The sequence below is a fragment of the Phodopus roborovskii genome, unplaced genomic scaffold, assembly GCF_943737965.1.
Source record: "Phodopus roborovskii unplaced genomic scaffold, PHOROB, whole genome shotgun sequence".
In the NCBI taxonomy this organism is placed as follows: Eukaryota; Metazoa; Chordata; class Mammalia; order Rodentia; family Cricetidae; genus Phodopus; species Phodopus roborovskii.
The window spans coordinates 2,257,812-2,272,648 of record NW_026126515.1 but is presented as its reverse complement, the minus strand read 5'-3'; the positions used below and the strand labels follow the sequence as shown (position 1 = coordinate 2,272,648).

At 39.8% G+C, this 14,837-nt stretch overlaps 1 protein-coding gene across 1 annotated transcript; it reads right to left on the bottom strand.

Moving 5' to 3' along the window:
* Positions 1-11,309: 11,309 nt before the first annotated feature.
* LOC127230919 (40S ribosomal protein S23-like) lies at positions 11,310-11,823 on the bottom strand. Its single transcript, XM_051196228.1, has one exon. It carries the CDS (start codon positions 11,794-11,796, stop codon positions 11,365-11,367), a length of 432 nt encoding a protein of 143 aa, XP_051052185.1. The 5' UTR covers positions 11,797-11,823; the 3' UTR covers positions 11,310-11,364.
* Between the last annotated feature and the right edge of the window lie 3,014 nt (positions 11,824-14,837).

Genomic DNA, 14,837 nt, shown 5'->3' with positions numbered 1-14,837 from the left:
GAGGGAGGGGACCACATACAACTCCATTTCTGACTGAAACAAGGGCAAGTATGGTGATACATACCTATAATCCCAGCACTGAGAAGGCCGAACAAGTTTCACTACAAATTCAAGACTACTCTGATTTATATGTCAAGTTCCAGACCAGCCACATAAACAAGACTATCCCAACCATGCCCCACAGTGCATTGAACACATAAAACTTCAAGGTAGGGGGCTGGAGAGATGACTCAGTGGTTATGAGCATTTGTTGCTCTTGCAGAGGATCCTGGTTCAATTTTTAGCTGCATGTGGCAGCTCATAAACATATAAAACTCTAGTTCTAACGCCCTTTTCTGGCCAGTGAGCTCCACTCCAGTGATTTTCTTATCTCAACCTAGAGTCACAGGCAAAGCCATACCCAATTTAAGTCAGTGCTGTAGATTTGAATTGAAGTTGTCAGGTTTTCACAGCAAGTACTCTTAACCCAGCGAACCACCTCTGCAGTCCAGGGGTCATTGTTTTGTTTTTCTAATTAATTTTTTTATATATATCCCAATCCCAGTTCCCCCACCCTCCTTTCCTCCTACTTCCACCACTCCTCCCTCCCCCCATCTGCTCCTCAGAGAGGGTAAGGCTTCCCATAGGAAGTCTACTAAGGCTGTCCCATCATCTAAATGAGGCAGGACTAAGGCTCCCCTCCACCCCCACACCCAGGGGTCATTGTTAAGGTGAAGCTGCAGCCAAAAGATTATTTGAAAGTAACTCCTCTTCCCCTCCCATTCATCAGGTTCTGTGGGGACCTATACTTTTCTTTGAGCTGTTGAAAAACGCTGAAGACTTATGGATTCTTGAAACACTGGTATAAGAACAGTTATTCTCAGACATTCAAATAAATTCCATTTGGTGAGTTTCTGATGACTCCCCTCTCCCCACTGTGCAAAAGGTCAATTTTGTATCAACAAAGAAAATTGATTTCCTTTCTGGGGCAGTAGCTGACCGGTAGAATTCCCTTAAATGATGCCCTAGATGCAATCCCCATGTTGCCAAAGGGAAGTGTGTGTGTGGGGGGGGGGTTGGATGAGTGAGGGGAAAGGGAATGAAAAAGGAAGACAAGAAGGGAAATTGATTTCAGCGTTGTTGAATGGTTTGTATATTTGTCTGGCCTTTGGATATCCCTTTGAACTCATCCATTACTGAATTACAAAGAAAACTTTGAGCCATATTCATTTCATGTCTACACGAGAATCCTGATTTTACCATTTAAAATTTCTTTTCCCTTTAATAAGTACAATTTAAATATTCACTTTTGACAGAGGGTTTTTTTTTTTTTTAACCACAAATAGGACTTTTTATTTATCACCATAAAAATCTGAATTTTAGGCCTAGAGAGATGACTCAGTGGTTGCTCCTCCGGCACCCACACTCATGTGCACATACCCACATAGAGACACACATACACAATTTAAAAATAAATCTTTAAAAATAATAAATACCAAAATCTGAATTTTAAACAGATTCTTGGCCTCACATTACAGCTCATTCAACTTCAGCACCTGGGACTGAAGAGATAACTCAGTGGTTCAGAGCACTGGCTATTCTGCAAATGGTCCAGATTCACAGTCCTTCACCCACACACTGCCTCTCATGGGCCTCTTAACCCAGCTTCTGTGATTCCAGCGCTCTCTTCTGCCCCCTGCTGGTACTGCACGAATGTAAATATGGACGTGCAGACAGAACACTCAAAACATAAATAAACCTGCCTGGCAGTAGTGGCACATGTCTTCAATTCCAGCACTTGAGAGGCAGAGACAGGTATAAGCACTAATTCCAGGGCAGGATCCAAAGCTATACAGGGAAGCCCTGTCTCAAGAAACAAAACAAAACAAAACTTAAAATACTCAAAGCTTTAGCATCTGTCTCATCGCCGGCAACTTTTCCAAAACTGCCAGTTTTCTCCATTCAAACCTGGACATCGTCAGCACTTACTTCTATAGTGAAAAGGACACATCTGGCAAACCTCTTCTATCTTCCCCAGTGCTTGTCCACAGTCAGTTTACTTGCTACTTGTTTGAAGTTATTTGCACCTGCTGTTGCTGGGGGTCTCCAGTATATGGTGGTGTTTGTTTGTTTTTAGAAAAAAACCAGCACAGAACAGATGAAGCCAAAAACCACCAATTGACATCCACCTGAGATTCAATAATGGGCTATTTTCAGATCATGGAATGGCACCCAAATGTCCATCACCTACATCCACATAAGACCTGAGAAAGCTTTAAAAAGGTTCCAAACACACAAAAGCAGAGCCAAATGTGGCTTCCTAGTTGCGTGTCTCTCAGGCTGGCCAGAGCACAGAGATGCATCTCCCAGCAGCAGCTGCCAAAGGCCAGGCACTAGCACCACTCACTAAGCTGAGCAGTGCCTGTGGCTGATGTAGCAGTTAAAGATTCACTTAATGTGGTCAGAAAACAATAAAGACAAATCCAGACTGGGCAAGGTGGGGGGGGGCGCTCTAAACAGGTTACAGTGTGTCTAAAAATATACATAGACTTGGGAGAGAAAAGAGAAAAGCCATAGATTTAAACATGGTTAAAAATAATAAAGTAAAGCCCTATAAATAGGAATAAAGTAATAAAAATATAATAAGCCATGTAAAAATGGGAAATACAGTGTCTGGATTCTGTATGTTACTGTGTTGTCTTTAGATTTTCTGATTGTTAATGAAGGAACAAGAACTGCTAAGACAATTGGGTTATGAAAACTTCTGGATTAAACCAATCTATAGATTTTTAAAATGTCTTCACTTCAAAACGGAAGTCAAAGGATGTCACTTTGCGGAAGAGGTTATGTTTTTATTTCCACAGGAAATGAGAGGTTATGGATTCATTTCAGGTTGATATGGATCAGGTTTGATCAGGGAAGACCCCTGAAAATCCTGACTATAGACATAAAGGAATAAACATAGAAAAACTACAAAACATGTAATGTATATATTACTTGTTCAAACATAAAATAAAAAAACCATCTTTGGCCAACTTGTGTACAATGCAATCTAATTTTGTATTAATACAGATAAATGTTTATGTATTTTCAGAACAAGGAGACCAGACACCAGTGCAAATGGATACCCAGATGTTCCAGAATCGGAGTTCTGCATCCAAAGCAGCTCCAAAGCTGCTGGCTGAGATGGTCCAACCTCACAAACTACTCCAGTCAAGATTTAACAATTATCCTGATTTTTCTTAAGGTTCCTCCAAAAATACCAATACACACAGCAATAGTAAGTAGTCTAGAGAACAATGTCTGAATTCCCAAAAGATGGGGGATGGGTGGGTTCTGGATATTAGGGATGCTTGTCATTTTTTAGAGGGGTTGGCTACAAGTTGGTATTGGTCATAGTTAGAAAAAGAAAAACCTAAACAAAAGGGTTAAATTCAAAGATCTTTTTTGAAAGGAAAAACAGGGGATATTATATAAGGATGATAGTGGGGGGGGAGTAGATTATTGAATCTACTTCAATCAAGACAGCAACTATTAATGTCAAAATATTTTACATTGGTACGGAGTTTGGTTTATTGATACAAATTTAAAGTTGTTTTTGCTATACTATGTATATGTTTTTGCTCTAGTTTGGGGTATTGTGTTTATGCAGCTTGTAAGTGTAATATACAATTAAGAAATACAGATTAATAGTTAGTCATCTACAATACCAAACTTTATAATAATCAAACATATAATCATATTAGGTATGTTTCCAAGGTCCTACACAAATATATTTAGATAGATAAATGGTCTTCAAACACTTCAAAGACCTACAGACTATGATGTTTAATAGATTTAATGAACCTAAGGCTTTTTATGACAGTTGAGATACATCTGCTCCTGATGATGAGGATTGAAGAAATTCTATATGGAGTTTGCTTTTTTTATGGCAAAAGCAAGCCATTTGGGCAAAAACCTGCCTTTGCCTCAATTGTTGATAGTATACTGTCCAAACTGAATGAGCAGGACACACACACACACACACACACACACACACAGCAACTGCCAAACTCTGTCAAGACAAGGTAGGACAATCCTTCAAAATTTCCTGCTTCTCAAAAATGTCTGTCAGACATACTAGGCCTAGTAGCCAAAGGTAGATCCTCCAATATTACAGAACTTTGGGTGACTGTCCAGGCAACCTGGTGTCCCTGTCATTAGGTAACATTACACCCTTCTGGGGTCTTTGATGGAGTTAAAGACTAAATAATTCTCCTTAGTTATGATAAAAGGTAAATTAGATATAAAACTTTAGACTCACAAAGATAAGTAGAATATTTTCTCCAATTTTGCCAAATATAAATGGACTGGATATTGTAACTGTGATTCTTACTTGTTTTTCTTGTTTGTTTTTCTTGTATATAATTTTACTATGTTAAAGTTAAAACCATTCCTTTTTAATTAGACAAAAAGGGGGAAATGCTATGAAATAATCGTTCTGTACACTGAAGATGTGTTGCTCTCATTGTTAATGAAAAGCTGATTGGCCAATAGCTAGGCAGGGAGAAGGCTTGAAAGAAGAAGGGTCAGAGTTAGGGAGTCACGAGAGTCGAGAGCCAGATGTGGAAGAAGCAACGTTGGAAGCTCATAGATGAGCTAAACAAGCCTTGAGGCAGTACAAAGATTAATAGAAATGGGTTAATTCAAATTAGAAGAGCTAGTTAAAAACAAGTTTAAGTTATCTACCAAGCATTTATAATCAATAATAAGTTTCTGTGGTTATTGTGAACTGACTGGTGGGAAAGAAAAATTTCTCCTACAGCTGAATACATTTTGTTATGTATGGTAACACATTTAAGATCCATGCCATTGATTAGATGGTTTTTGCCCTGAGCATGCTCAGTAATTAGCTCTAGATTTCTTTATCTACTTTTAAAAAACATCCATTTGGCCAGACAGTGGTGGTGCACACCTTTAATCCCAATACTCAGGAGGCTGAAGCAGGTAAATTTCTGAGTTCCAGGCCAGCCTTGTCTGCAAGACTGAGTTCTAGGATAGCAAGGGCTACTCAGAGAAACACTGTCTCAAAAAAACAAAGCAAAATAAAAAAGATTTATTGATTTATATATATGGATTTTTTTCTACATATATATCTGTACACCAGAAGAGGACATCTGACAGTTGTGAGCCACCATGTGGGTGCTGAAAATTGAACTCAGGACTTCTGGAAGAACAGCCAATGCTCTTAACTGCTGAACCATCTCTCCAGGCCTAGCTTGAATGTTCTAAATGCAACTTCACTATTCTGTACTCCAGAATGCTTACCCTAAATACACAACCTCTAAGGCCATAAGATAAAATTTTGGTGCTTTCTATCCTTGAGATTAGTGGTTTCTTAGTGGTTTGTTTGTTTGTCTGTATGTCTTTTCTTCTTTAATACCAGTCTTTCTGGGATAGAGCAAACTTAATAGAATACATTCTTTCTTTTTTTTCTTCTTCTTCTTCTTTTTTTTTTTTTTTTTTTTGAGACAGGGTTTCTTTGTATTATTTTGGAGCCTGTCCTGTAACTTGCTCTGTAGACCAGGCTAGCCTCAAACTCACAGAAATCAGCCTGCCTCTGCACCCCGAGTGCTCGGACTAAAGGTGTGTGCTACCAATGCCTGGCAATAGGATTTATTCTAAGCCTGTAACTGTCAAAGAACAGGTAGATCAATGCAAAGGAATAGAGAAATAAACTGACAAAGTTAAACACACACACACACACACACACACACACACACACACACACACACACCACGCATGAGAGAGACAGAAACAGAGAGTTAAAGCTAGAAAAAACAATTGGCTTTATAGTCTCTTTCACAACTGTCTTAGTTTACATATATATATATATATATATATACACACACACACATTATAGACTAAGATCCATATATGAAAGAGAACATGTGCTTTTTCTTCTTTCTGAGATCAGGTAACATCACTTAAAAGTATACATTCTAAGCTCGTTACTGTGTTATTGATATAAAAACAGGCAGAATGAACCTTAGTCCCAGCACTTGGGAGGCAGAGGCAGGAGGATCTCTGTGAGTTCAAGGCCAGCCTGGTCTACAGAGCTAGTTCCAGGACAGGCTCCAAAGCAATACAGAAAAACCCTGTCTCAAAAAAAAACAAACAAACAACAACAAAAAAAAAAAACAAAAACAAAAAACCAGGCAGACCAATGTAACAGAATAGAGAACTCAGAAATAAATTGACAAAGTTCCAATTACCTAAATTTTAACAAAGGGACAAAAACATACACTTGGAAAAAGGTAGCCTATTCAAACAAACAGTGCTGGCAAAACTGGATCTCCACCTGAATAATGAAAATTAGATTAATATCTCTTACCTTGTATAAAATTCAACTTGAAATGGATCAAAGATCTTAATTAAAACCCTGAAATGTTGAGCTGCTAGATGAAAGTACAGGAACACTTCAAGAGATGGAGATATATATAATGTGGATAAATAAGAATCTGGGAAATGATAGGCTGATGTTTATTCAGGGAGAAATCACTTACACCAGAAACAGATGACCACCAGCAGGTTCCCATCCCAAGGATGCCACAGAATGCTCTCTGTCTCTGATCAGGAAGCAAGAGAGAGAGCTGGGGTTCAGGACCCCAGACCTAGTCCCCGCAGGTCACGCCCACACCTGTCCCCATACCCCAATGGGTGTGGTCAGTGCAACAGGTGTGGGTGAGGTAGATATCTCACTACAGGGACAGGCAAGGAGTTTCTGAACAGAACTCCAACGGCACAGGAATTAGCCCCGATTAGCCCCGAGCATTAACAGGTGGGACTACATGAAAATAAAGTTTCTTTACAGTAAAGGAAACAATTATCAGAGCAGACAGACAGCTCACAGGATGGGAGAAACTATCAGTGATACTGAAAACAAGGGGGGGGGGCTAAAATCAAGAATTTATAAAGAACTGTAGAAATTAAATACCAATAAAATAAAACTGCCAAATAATAAATGTGCTAATTAAGTAGGTTAAAAAGAACTCACAAGGGACAGTGGTGGCACACACCTTTAATCCCAGCATTCAGGAGGCAGAGGCAGGCAGATCTCTGAGTTCAAGCCCAGCCTGGTCTACAAAGTGAGTTCCAGGACAGCCAGGACTGTTTCACAGAGAAACCCTGTCTTGAAAACAAAGCAAACAAACAAGAAAGCTCGATGCCAGGTGAGGTGGTGGTGCATTCTTTTAATCCCAGCACTCAGGAAGTAGAGGCAAACAAATCTAAATTCAAGGCTAGTTTTGTCTACACAGTGAATTCCAGGACAGCTAAGGGTTACACAGAGAAACCCTTTTGGCAAAAAAACAAAACCAAACTAAAACAAAACAAAACCCTCATAAGTTGAACAATAACTTTTAAATTTCTTTTATAGTGCTGGGAATTAAATACAAGGCCTTGCGTATATTAGGTAAGTACTCTAACAATGAACTATATATCTCCAGCCTGATGAAGATATTTAACATCCTTAGTCATCAGGGATGTATGAATTGAAACCACATTAAGATACCAGTACACCCAGTCAAAATGTCTAGATCAAGAAATCTGACTACAAATGTTGAGGATGTGGAGAATGAGGAACTCCTTATTCATTACTAGTGAGAGTGCAAAGTAATGCAACCATTATGGAAATCAGTTTTGAGGTTCCTCAAAAAATTCAAAATAGAACTACCATTGACCTAGCTATTCCTCTCCTAGGCATATACCCAGATAAACCATAGCCTTTCATTGATAGCTGCATACCCATGCTTATTGCTATTCTATTTACTAGAGCAGGGACCTAGGTGACCATCAACAGACAAATGGATAATGAAAATCTGGTGCATATATGAAATGGAATATTCAGCGCTAAAGAAAAATGAAATCTAATATCAGCGCTCAGGGGGCAGAGGCAGGTGGATTTCTGTGAGTTCAAGCCCAGCCTGGTCTACAGAGTGAGTTCTAGGACAGCCAGGGCTACATGGAGAAACCCTGTCTCTAAAACAAAAAACAAAACAAAACAAAAACACAAACAACCACAACAACAAAAACAAAAACAAACAAACAAGTAAATAAATAAAAAGGAAGAAAAAAGAAAGAAAAAGAAAAATGAAATCACAAAATTTGCAGGAGATGGTGATGGTTGATTTTAATTTGAAACAGTATCTTTTCTGTAGCCCAGGCTTGCGTGGTGTTCACTCTATAATTCAGGCTGGCCTCATCCCAGCAATCATCCTGTTTCAGCTTCTAACATTGTAGATGAGTGTAGATTGTAGGTGTGGGTCAGCATGCCCAGAGCAAAACAGACTTTTCTCCCTTGTGGACTATTATATAAGGAATGTTCTCACAATGACAGAAGCTGATTCTCAGATTGGCCAGTCAAAAGGCGACAGTTTGAATTATACTCTATTAAACTCCAGGTTTCTCACACTGATCAACCTCAATAGATCTTCCTTACGCTAGAAACTACCTGCTCTCTACTCTCCACATCACATACATTGTACCTTTCCACTGTTCATCTGGCTATTAAAGACAGACCCTGATCAGACAGCATGGTGACACATGTTTGTGGAGGATCATCCTTGGATACATAGAAACTCTAGTCTAGCCTGAACGACAAGCAACGCCGTCTTTAAAAAATAAAGAACAAGCTAGAACCATGTGAAATGTCCTAAATTGCTGTCTCTCCATGATATTTTCTTTTGAGAGTCTGGCTATGTGGCCTAACAGATGTCAAATTTGCAGTCCTCTTGCCTGGCAAGAACACAGGCCTGCACCATACCATGCCCACTCTTCCTCAACTTTTGTAGGCAATCTGAGCAAGGGTTGTCTAACTATGAGGAAATCATTGCCCCACTTCAAAGACACCCGCTGTGGTCTTCTGTGTGGAGCTGTGCCAGGAGAGCCTCAGTTTTCCTCTGCTTCAGTTCTCTGTTAGGTACTGCCAAGAACTGAAGATCTAAAGGGATTATGAGGGGAGAAAAGACTCATTCCTCCTTCCTGTTGCTTCCCGTCCCTATTAGTGTCACTCAGGCCACAGCTCTTCATGCCACCCACAGCAGCTGGATCCAGCTCCAATCCCTGCACTGTTACTATATTCCTTCTGAGACACTTTTCCACCTGTCACCTAGCAGCCAATCGGAAGAGTCACAACAAGGCAGGGACCCTCCTCTGAGCTACTGGGGTATCACTAAAAATAGGACATCACAGTTTTCTCTTGGTCTGGGCTTCTGCTATGTTAGGTCTCAACTTTAACATGCTATTTCCCCATATATTTGTTTTAAGTGTGTTCGTGGTTGATTATGTGCATGTGAGTGAAGATACTCTCAGAGGCTGAGGTGTAAGACTCCCTAGAGCTAGAGTAACAGACATTTGTGGGATGCCCAAACCTGGGTCCACTATAAGAGCAGTAATGTGCCAGGCCATGATAGCACTTGGGAGGCAGAGGCAAGAAGATCTCTGAGTTCAAGGCCATCCTGATCTACAGAGAATTCACAGAGAAAACCTATCTTGGGAAAACACACACACACACACACACACACACACACACACACACACACACACCAAACAAAGAGCAGTAATGTGTTCTTAACCACTGAGCCATTTCTCCAACCTCCACCTATTTCTTATCTTACAGTTACTATCTTTTTTCTCTACTCTCCCTTTTTAGTTCTCCTTTACTATATCTTCAGCAACTCTTTACTTTCTCTGTACTGGTATTAAACCCAGGGCTTTGCACCTGTTAGACAAGCACTCCACAACTGAGCTATACTCTCAACCCTATATTCTAAATTGAGACTTCAAGTTGACTTACTCATAACTGGGGGGGGGGGGGTCCTTAAAGCTCTACTCTAGGCCAGGAAATGATCAGGGTGAGGTAAGAAGGAAAACTCAGTTCAGTTTGATGTAGCTGGGCTGAATCAAACTTCTAGAGCCTGAGGCCAGGCAGTTTATTTTAGACATATTTTAAGGTTTATTTATTTTATATTTTATATGTACTGGTGTTTTGCCTGCATATATGTCTGTGTGAGGGTGCCATATTTCCTGGAACTGGAATTACAAACAGTTAGTTGTCAGCTGCCATGTGGGTGCTGGGAATTGAACCCAGGTCCACTGGAAGAGCAGCCAGTGTTCTTAACCATTGAGCCATCTCCCCAAACCCCTATTTTAGACATATTTAATTACAGTATAATTTTTGAGAAAAGTTTCCTGGTAACAACCATCCAATCCCATGTGCACAATAAAACTTAAGGTGTGACTAAATTGAAACTCTTTTGCAAAGTATGTGTGACTGTAGTGAGATAGTCCCTGGCACTGACCACACCCATTGGGGGGTGGAGCCATGAGCGGAAGTGACCTGAGGAAGGAGGTCGGAGGGGGCCAGGAAGGAGCTCTCTTTTTCTAGAGTGACTCGGACAGGAGAGGATCGGGTTGAATTTCCTGGTGTTCATCTGTCTAGGTTGTAAGTTATTTCTCCCTGAATAAACATCTATTCGGCCTATTTGTTTATCCTGATCCTTATTTGCCGCGATATCTGGTGTCAGAAGTGTGGATTTACCTGGGTTTCGCCCCCAGGCGGCAGAAGCCGCCCCCCTCCCCCACCTTCCTCAACGGGCAGGGTTTAACCAGGTGGACTCACCACAGCTTTGGGACGTTTGCCTCTTCCTTACTGCAAAGGAGATCTTTGCCGCTAAAGCAGACCTGAGAAGGCACTTACCGCTTAACATTTTTTGCCCATTTCCGCACGGGACTTTACATTTGCGCAGAGCCGCTCGGCGGCACCCGCCCGGCTTGCACGCATTTCGTCTTGTGTTCCAAGTAACTCCAAAAGTCCCCTTTTAACAAAATTCTGCTTGTCATAGTTTGTTAAGAGCTATTCTACAGGGACCAGAATCAAAAGGATCGTCTGCTGCCAGACAATATTTGGCGGCACACTTCTAGGCAGAACCGGAATAAGATGGAATAAGCTTTATTTAGACACACTGAAGACTTGAAGAAATGAAACATTCAGGTCGTTGAGTATTCAGTTTATGCAAAGAAAACAAAAATTTTCATGACAGGCCTAAGTGAATCCCTGATTTTTGCCTCTAAAGATTTTTTTGAAAGCTCAAACACAAAATTTACTTATGCAGTTCTCAGAATAGCAAAGTAAGTTAACTTCACAGTCTGGCTAAATCTTTCTAGTGAAAAGTAGGGCACTTGTAGGTGGTTTCTCTGTATCCTGGCAGCCACTCCCAAATAACCACACAGAGACTTAATATTTATTGTAAATATTCAGCCAATAGCTCAGACTTATTACTACCTAACTCTTTTTTTTTTTTTTCAGAATATTAAAATTTATTACTGTTTTTCCACTGTCAAAATTTAGGATCTTGGTCTCTCCTTCTTGCCTTTGTACAGGGCCAAAAGGGACACATTGGCTACTTTAACAACCTTAACGCGGACTCCAGGAATATCACCTACAGCATGGCCTTTTCGACCAAACCCAGCAACCAGAACTTCATCGTTTTCCTCAATGAAGTTCAAGCAGCCATCATTGGGCACAAAAGCTGTGATCTTCTTGCCGTTCCTGATGAGCTGCACCCTGACACACTTCCGGATAGCAGAATTTGGCTGTTTGGCTTCAACCCCTACTTTTTCCAGCACAATCCCTTTTGCATGAGAGGCACCTCCGAAAGGGTTGGTCTTCAGGGCTGTGCCCAAGTGGGCTTTCTTGTATTGTTTGTCATGCCACTTCTGGTCCCGTCGGTGGCTGCGGAGCTTCCTGGCAGTACGGAGACCACGGCACTTGTCCATCTTGCCGGTGCCACGGGCCCGAGAGAAAGAGCACTACCTAACTCTTATATTTTAAATTAACCCATATTTCTTATCTACACTCTGTCATGTGGCTTGATACCTTTTCTCAGTATGGCAAGTTCATCTCCACATCTCATCACCACTGCCCACACTCCTCCTCCTTCTTCTCCTCAGTATTTTCTTAGTCTGGTTCTCCCACCTAACCTTATCCTGCCTAGGTATAGAGCAGTCAGTTTCTTTATTAAACCAATCACAGTGACATATATTTACACAGTTTAAAGAAATATTCACATTCCCCCCTTTCTGTCTAAATAAAAAAGGAATGTTTAAACTTTAATATAGTAAAATGATATATAGCAAAAAAACAGTTATAAAGTAAGAATTACAGTTAACAATGTCCAGTTCATTTGTATTTGGCAAATTTAAAGAAAATTCTCTATTACCTATTTTGTCTTTGTGAGTCTAAAGTTTTATGTCTAATTTATTTCTATTCTAACTTGTATTACCAACCCAAAACTATCCTTTTATGTCTCTCAAACTTATATACTTTACACCTCTTTTGTGAGTTTCTTTTCTGAATGTGGTAGCAAGGAAAACTATAACTATCTAGTCTCCAACTTCATCAGAGACCTGAGAAGGATATAATATTACTTGAGTAAACAGGAAGTGCACAGCAAACAACTTCTAAAACTATAGAAATGACAGAGACAGCTAGCTGCCTGGACAGTCACCCAAGGTTCCTCTGCAACATTAGGGTATCCATTTTTGGCCTATAGGCCTAGAATATCTGACAGACTTTTCGGTAGAGCAGGAATTTTGAAGGACTTCTCTATCTTGTCTTGGCAAAGTTTGGCTGTTGCTTTATATTGCATCTTGCTGGCCCAGTTTGGACAGTATACTGTCAGCAACTGAGGCAAGGGTAGCTTTTTGCCCAAATGGCTAGCTTTTGCCATAGAGAAAGCAAACTCCATATGGTTCTTTAATGCCATCATTTTTTGAAGTAAATTGATGCTGTCAGGAGCAAACATGCCTTACTGTCATGAAAAGCCTTAAGTTATTAAACATATTAAATGCCATATTCTGTAGGTCCTACAAGTGTTTGAGGACAATTTATCTATTTAAATAAACCAAAATCCATACCAATGTAAATATTTTGACATTAATAGTTACTTTTTGGATTAAAATAGACTCAATAATCTATCCTTTTATCTCATCCTTTCTATATCATATCCCCCTTTTTTTTTATCTTAGAAAGAGATCTTTGAGCCAGGTGGTGGTGCCGCATGCCTTTAATCCCAGCACTCAGGAGACAGAGGCAGTCAGATGTCTGTGAGTTCAAGACAAACCTGGTCTACAAGAGCTAGTTCCAGGACAGCCTCCAAACCCACAGAGAAACCCTGTCTCAAAAAACAAAAAAATCAAAACAGAAAAAGATCTTTGAATTTAACTCCTGTTTAACTTTTTCCTAACTATGATTAATAACAGCATGTAACCAACCCTCTTTACATGATGACAAATATTCGTAACCAATCTTTTGGGAATGTGGATGTTGTTTTTTTCTAGACTGTTTCCTGTTGTCTGGGGGCACTGGCATCTTTGAGGGAGACTAAGAAAACATAGGATAATGATTAAATGTATATTGGAGTATTTTGTAAGGTTGGACCATCTCAGCCAGAAGCCTTGAAGTTGTTTTGGATGCAGAACTCTGAGGAAACTCTAACAGAGGCATTTTGAGATATTTTATCACCTGGGTCATCCATTTCCATTGGTATCTGGTTTCCTTGTTCTAAACATATACAAATTTTTAAAGGTAATATACATTTTTGTATTAATACACATATAAACTGTGTATACAAGTAATGTGGGAAGTGATTCTATATGCTGTGAATATATGTTTCTCTTATTGGTTGATGAACAAAGCTGTGTTGGCCAATGGGCAGGCAGGATATAGCCAGCCAGGAAATATAGGTGGGGTTACCAGACTAGGAGAATGCTGAGAGGAAGACCACAAAGAGTGAGTCACAAGAGAGACATCATGTAGGTATTGGGAAGGTAGGATGCCTGGGTATTCTTCAGTAAGCCAAGACCATGTGATACATAGATTAATAGAAACTGGTTAATAATTATGAGAGAGCTAGCCAGTAAGAAGCCTAAGACATTGGCCAAACAGTTAATGTAAGCCTCTCTGTGTTTTTGTTGGGAGTAAACAGCTGCAGGACTGGGCGGGACAGAAACTTCCATCCACACACAAGGTAGCCAAAGATGATTTTTTTTATGTTTGAGCAGGTAAAATATACATTATGAAGTTTGTAGTTTTTCTAGGCTTATTTCTCTGTCTGAAATCAGGATTTTCAGGAGTCTTACTTGATCAAACTGGATCCATATCAACCTGGAATGAATCCATAGCCTCTCATTTCCTGTGGAAATAAAAATATAACCTCTTCCCCAAAGCAACAAACGTTTGACTTCCATTTTGAAGTCAAGATATTTTTAAATATATAGGTTTTAATCTAGTAGGTTCCATAATCCAATATCTCTTAACAGCTAGTGCTCCCTCATCAGCAATCAAAAAATTCAAAGACAACACAGTAACATACAGGCTCCAGACTTTCTGTGTATTTCTCATCTTTACACGTCTTATTATTTTTTATTACCTTATTCCTTTTAAAAACTTATTTTTAAACTATTTTTTTTAAATCTATGTCTATATATATCCTTTCTTTTCCCTCCAAAGCCTATGCATTTTTTTTAATGCACTGTAGCCCATTTTGAAGTTGTTTTCATCTTACCTTCAGTAAGCATCTGTATTGTTTTGTATCACTGGCACTGCTCGGCTTAAGTGAATGGTGCTAGCGTGTGGCAGTTGGTAGCTGTGTCTCTGTATCGTGGCTGGCATAAAAGACACGAGACTAGGAAGCCACATTTGATTCTGTTTTTGTGCGTTTAGACCCTTTTTAAAAAAAAGCTTTCTCAGGTCTTATGTGGATGTAGGTGCCAGATGTTTGGGTGCCATTTGTAGGCAGAGTTTCTCTGTGTTCCAG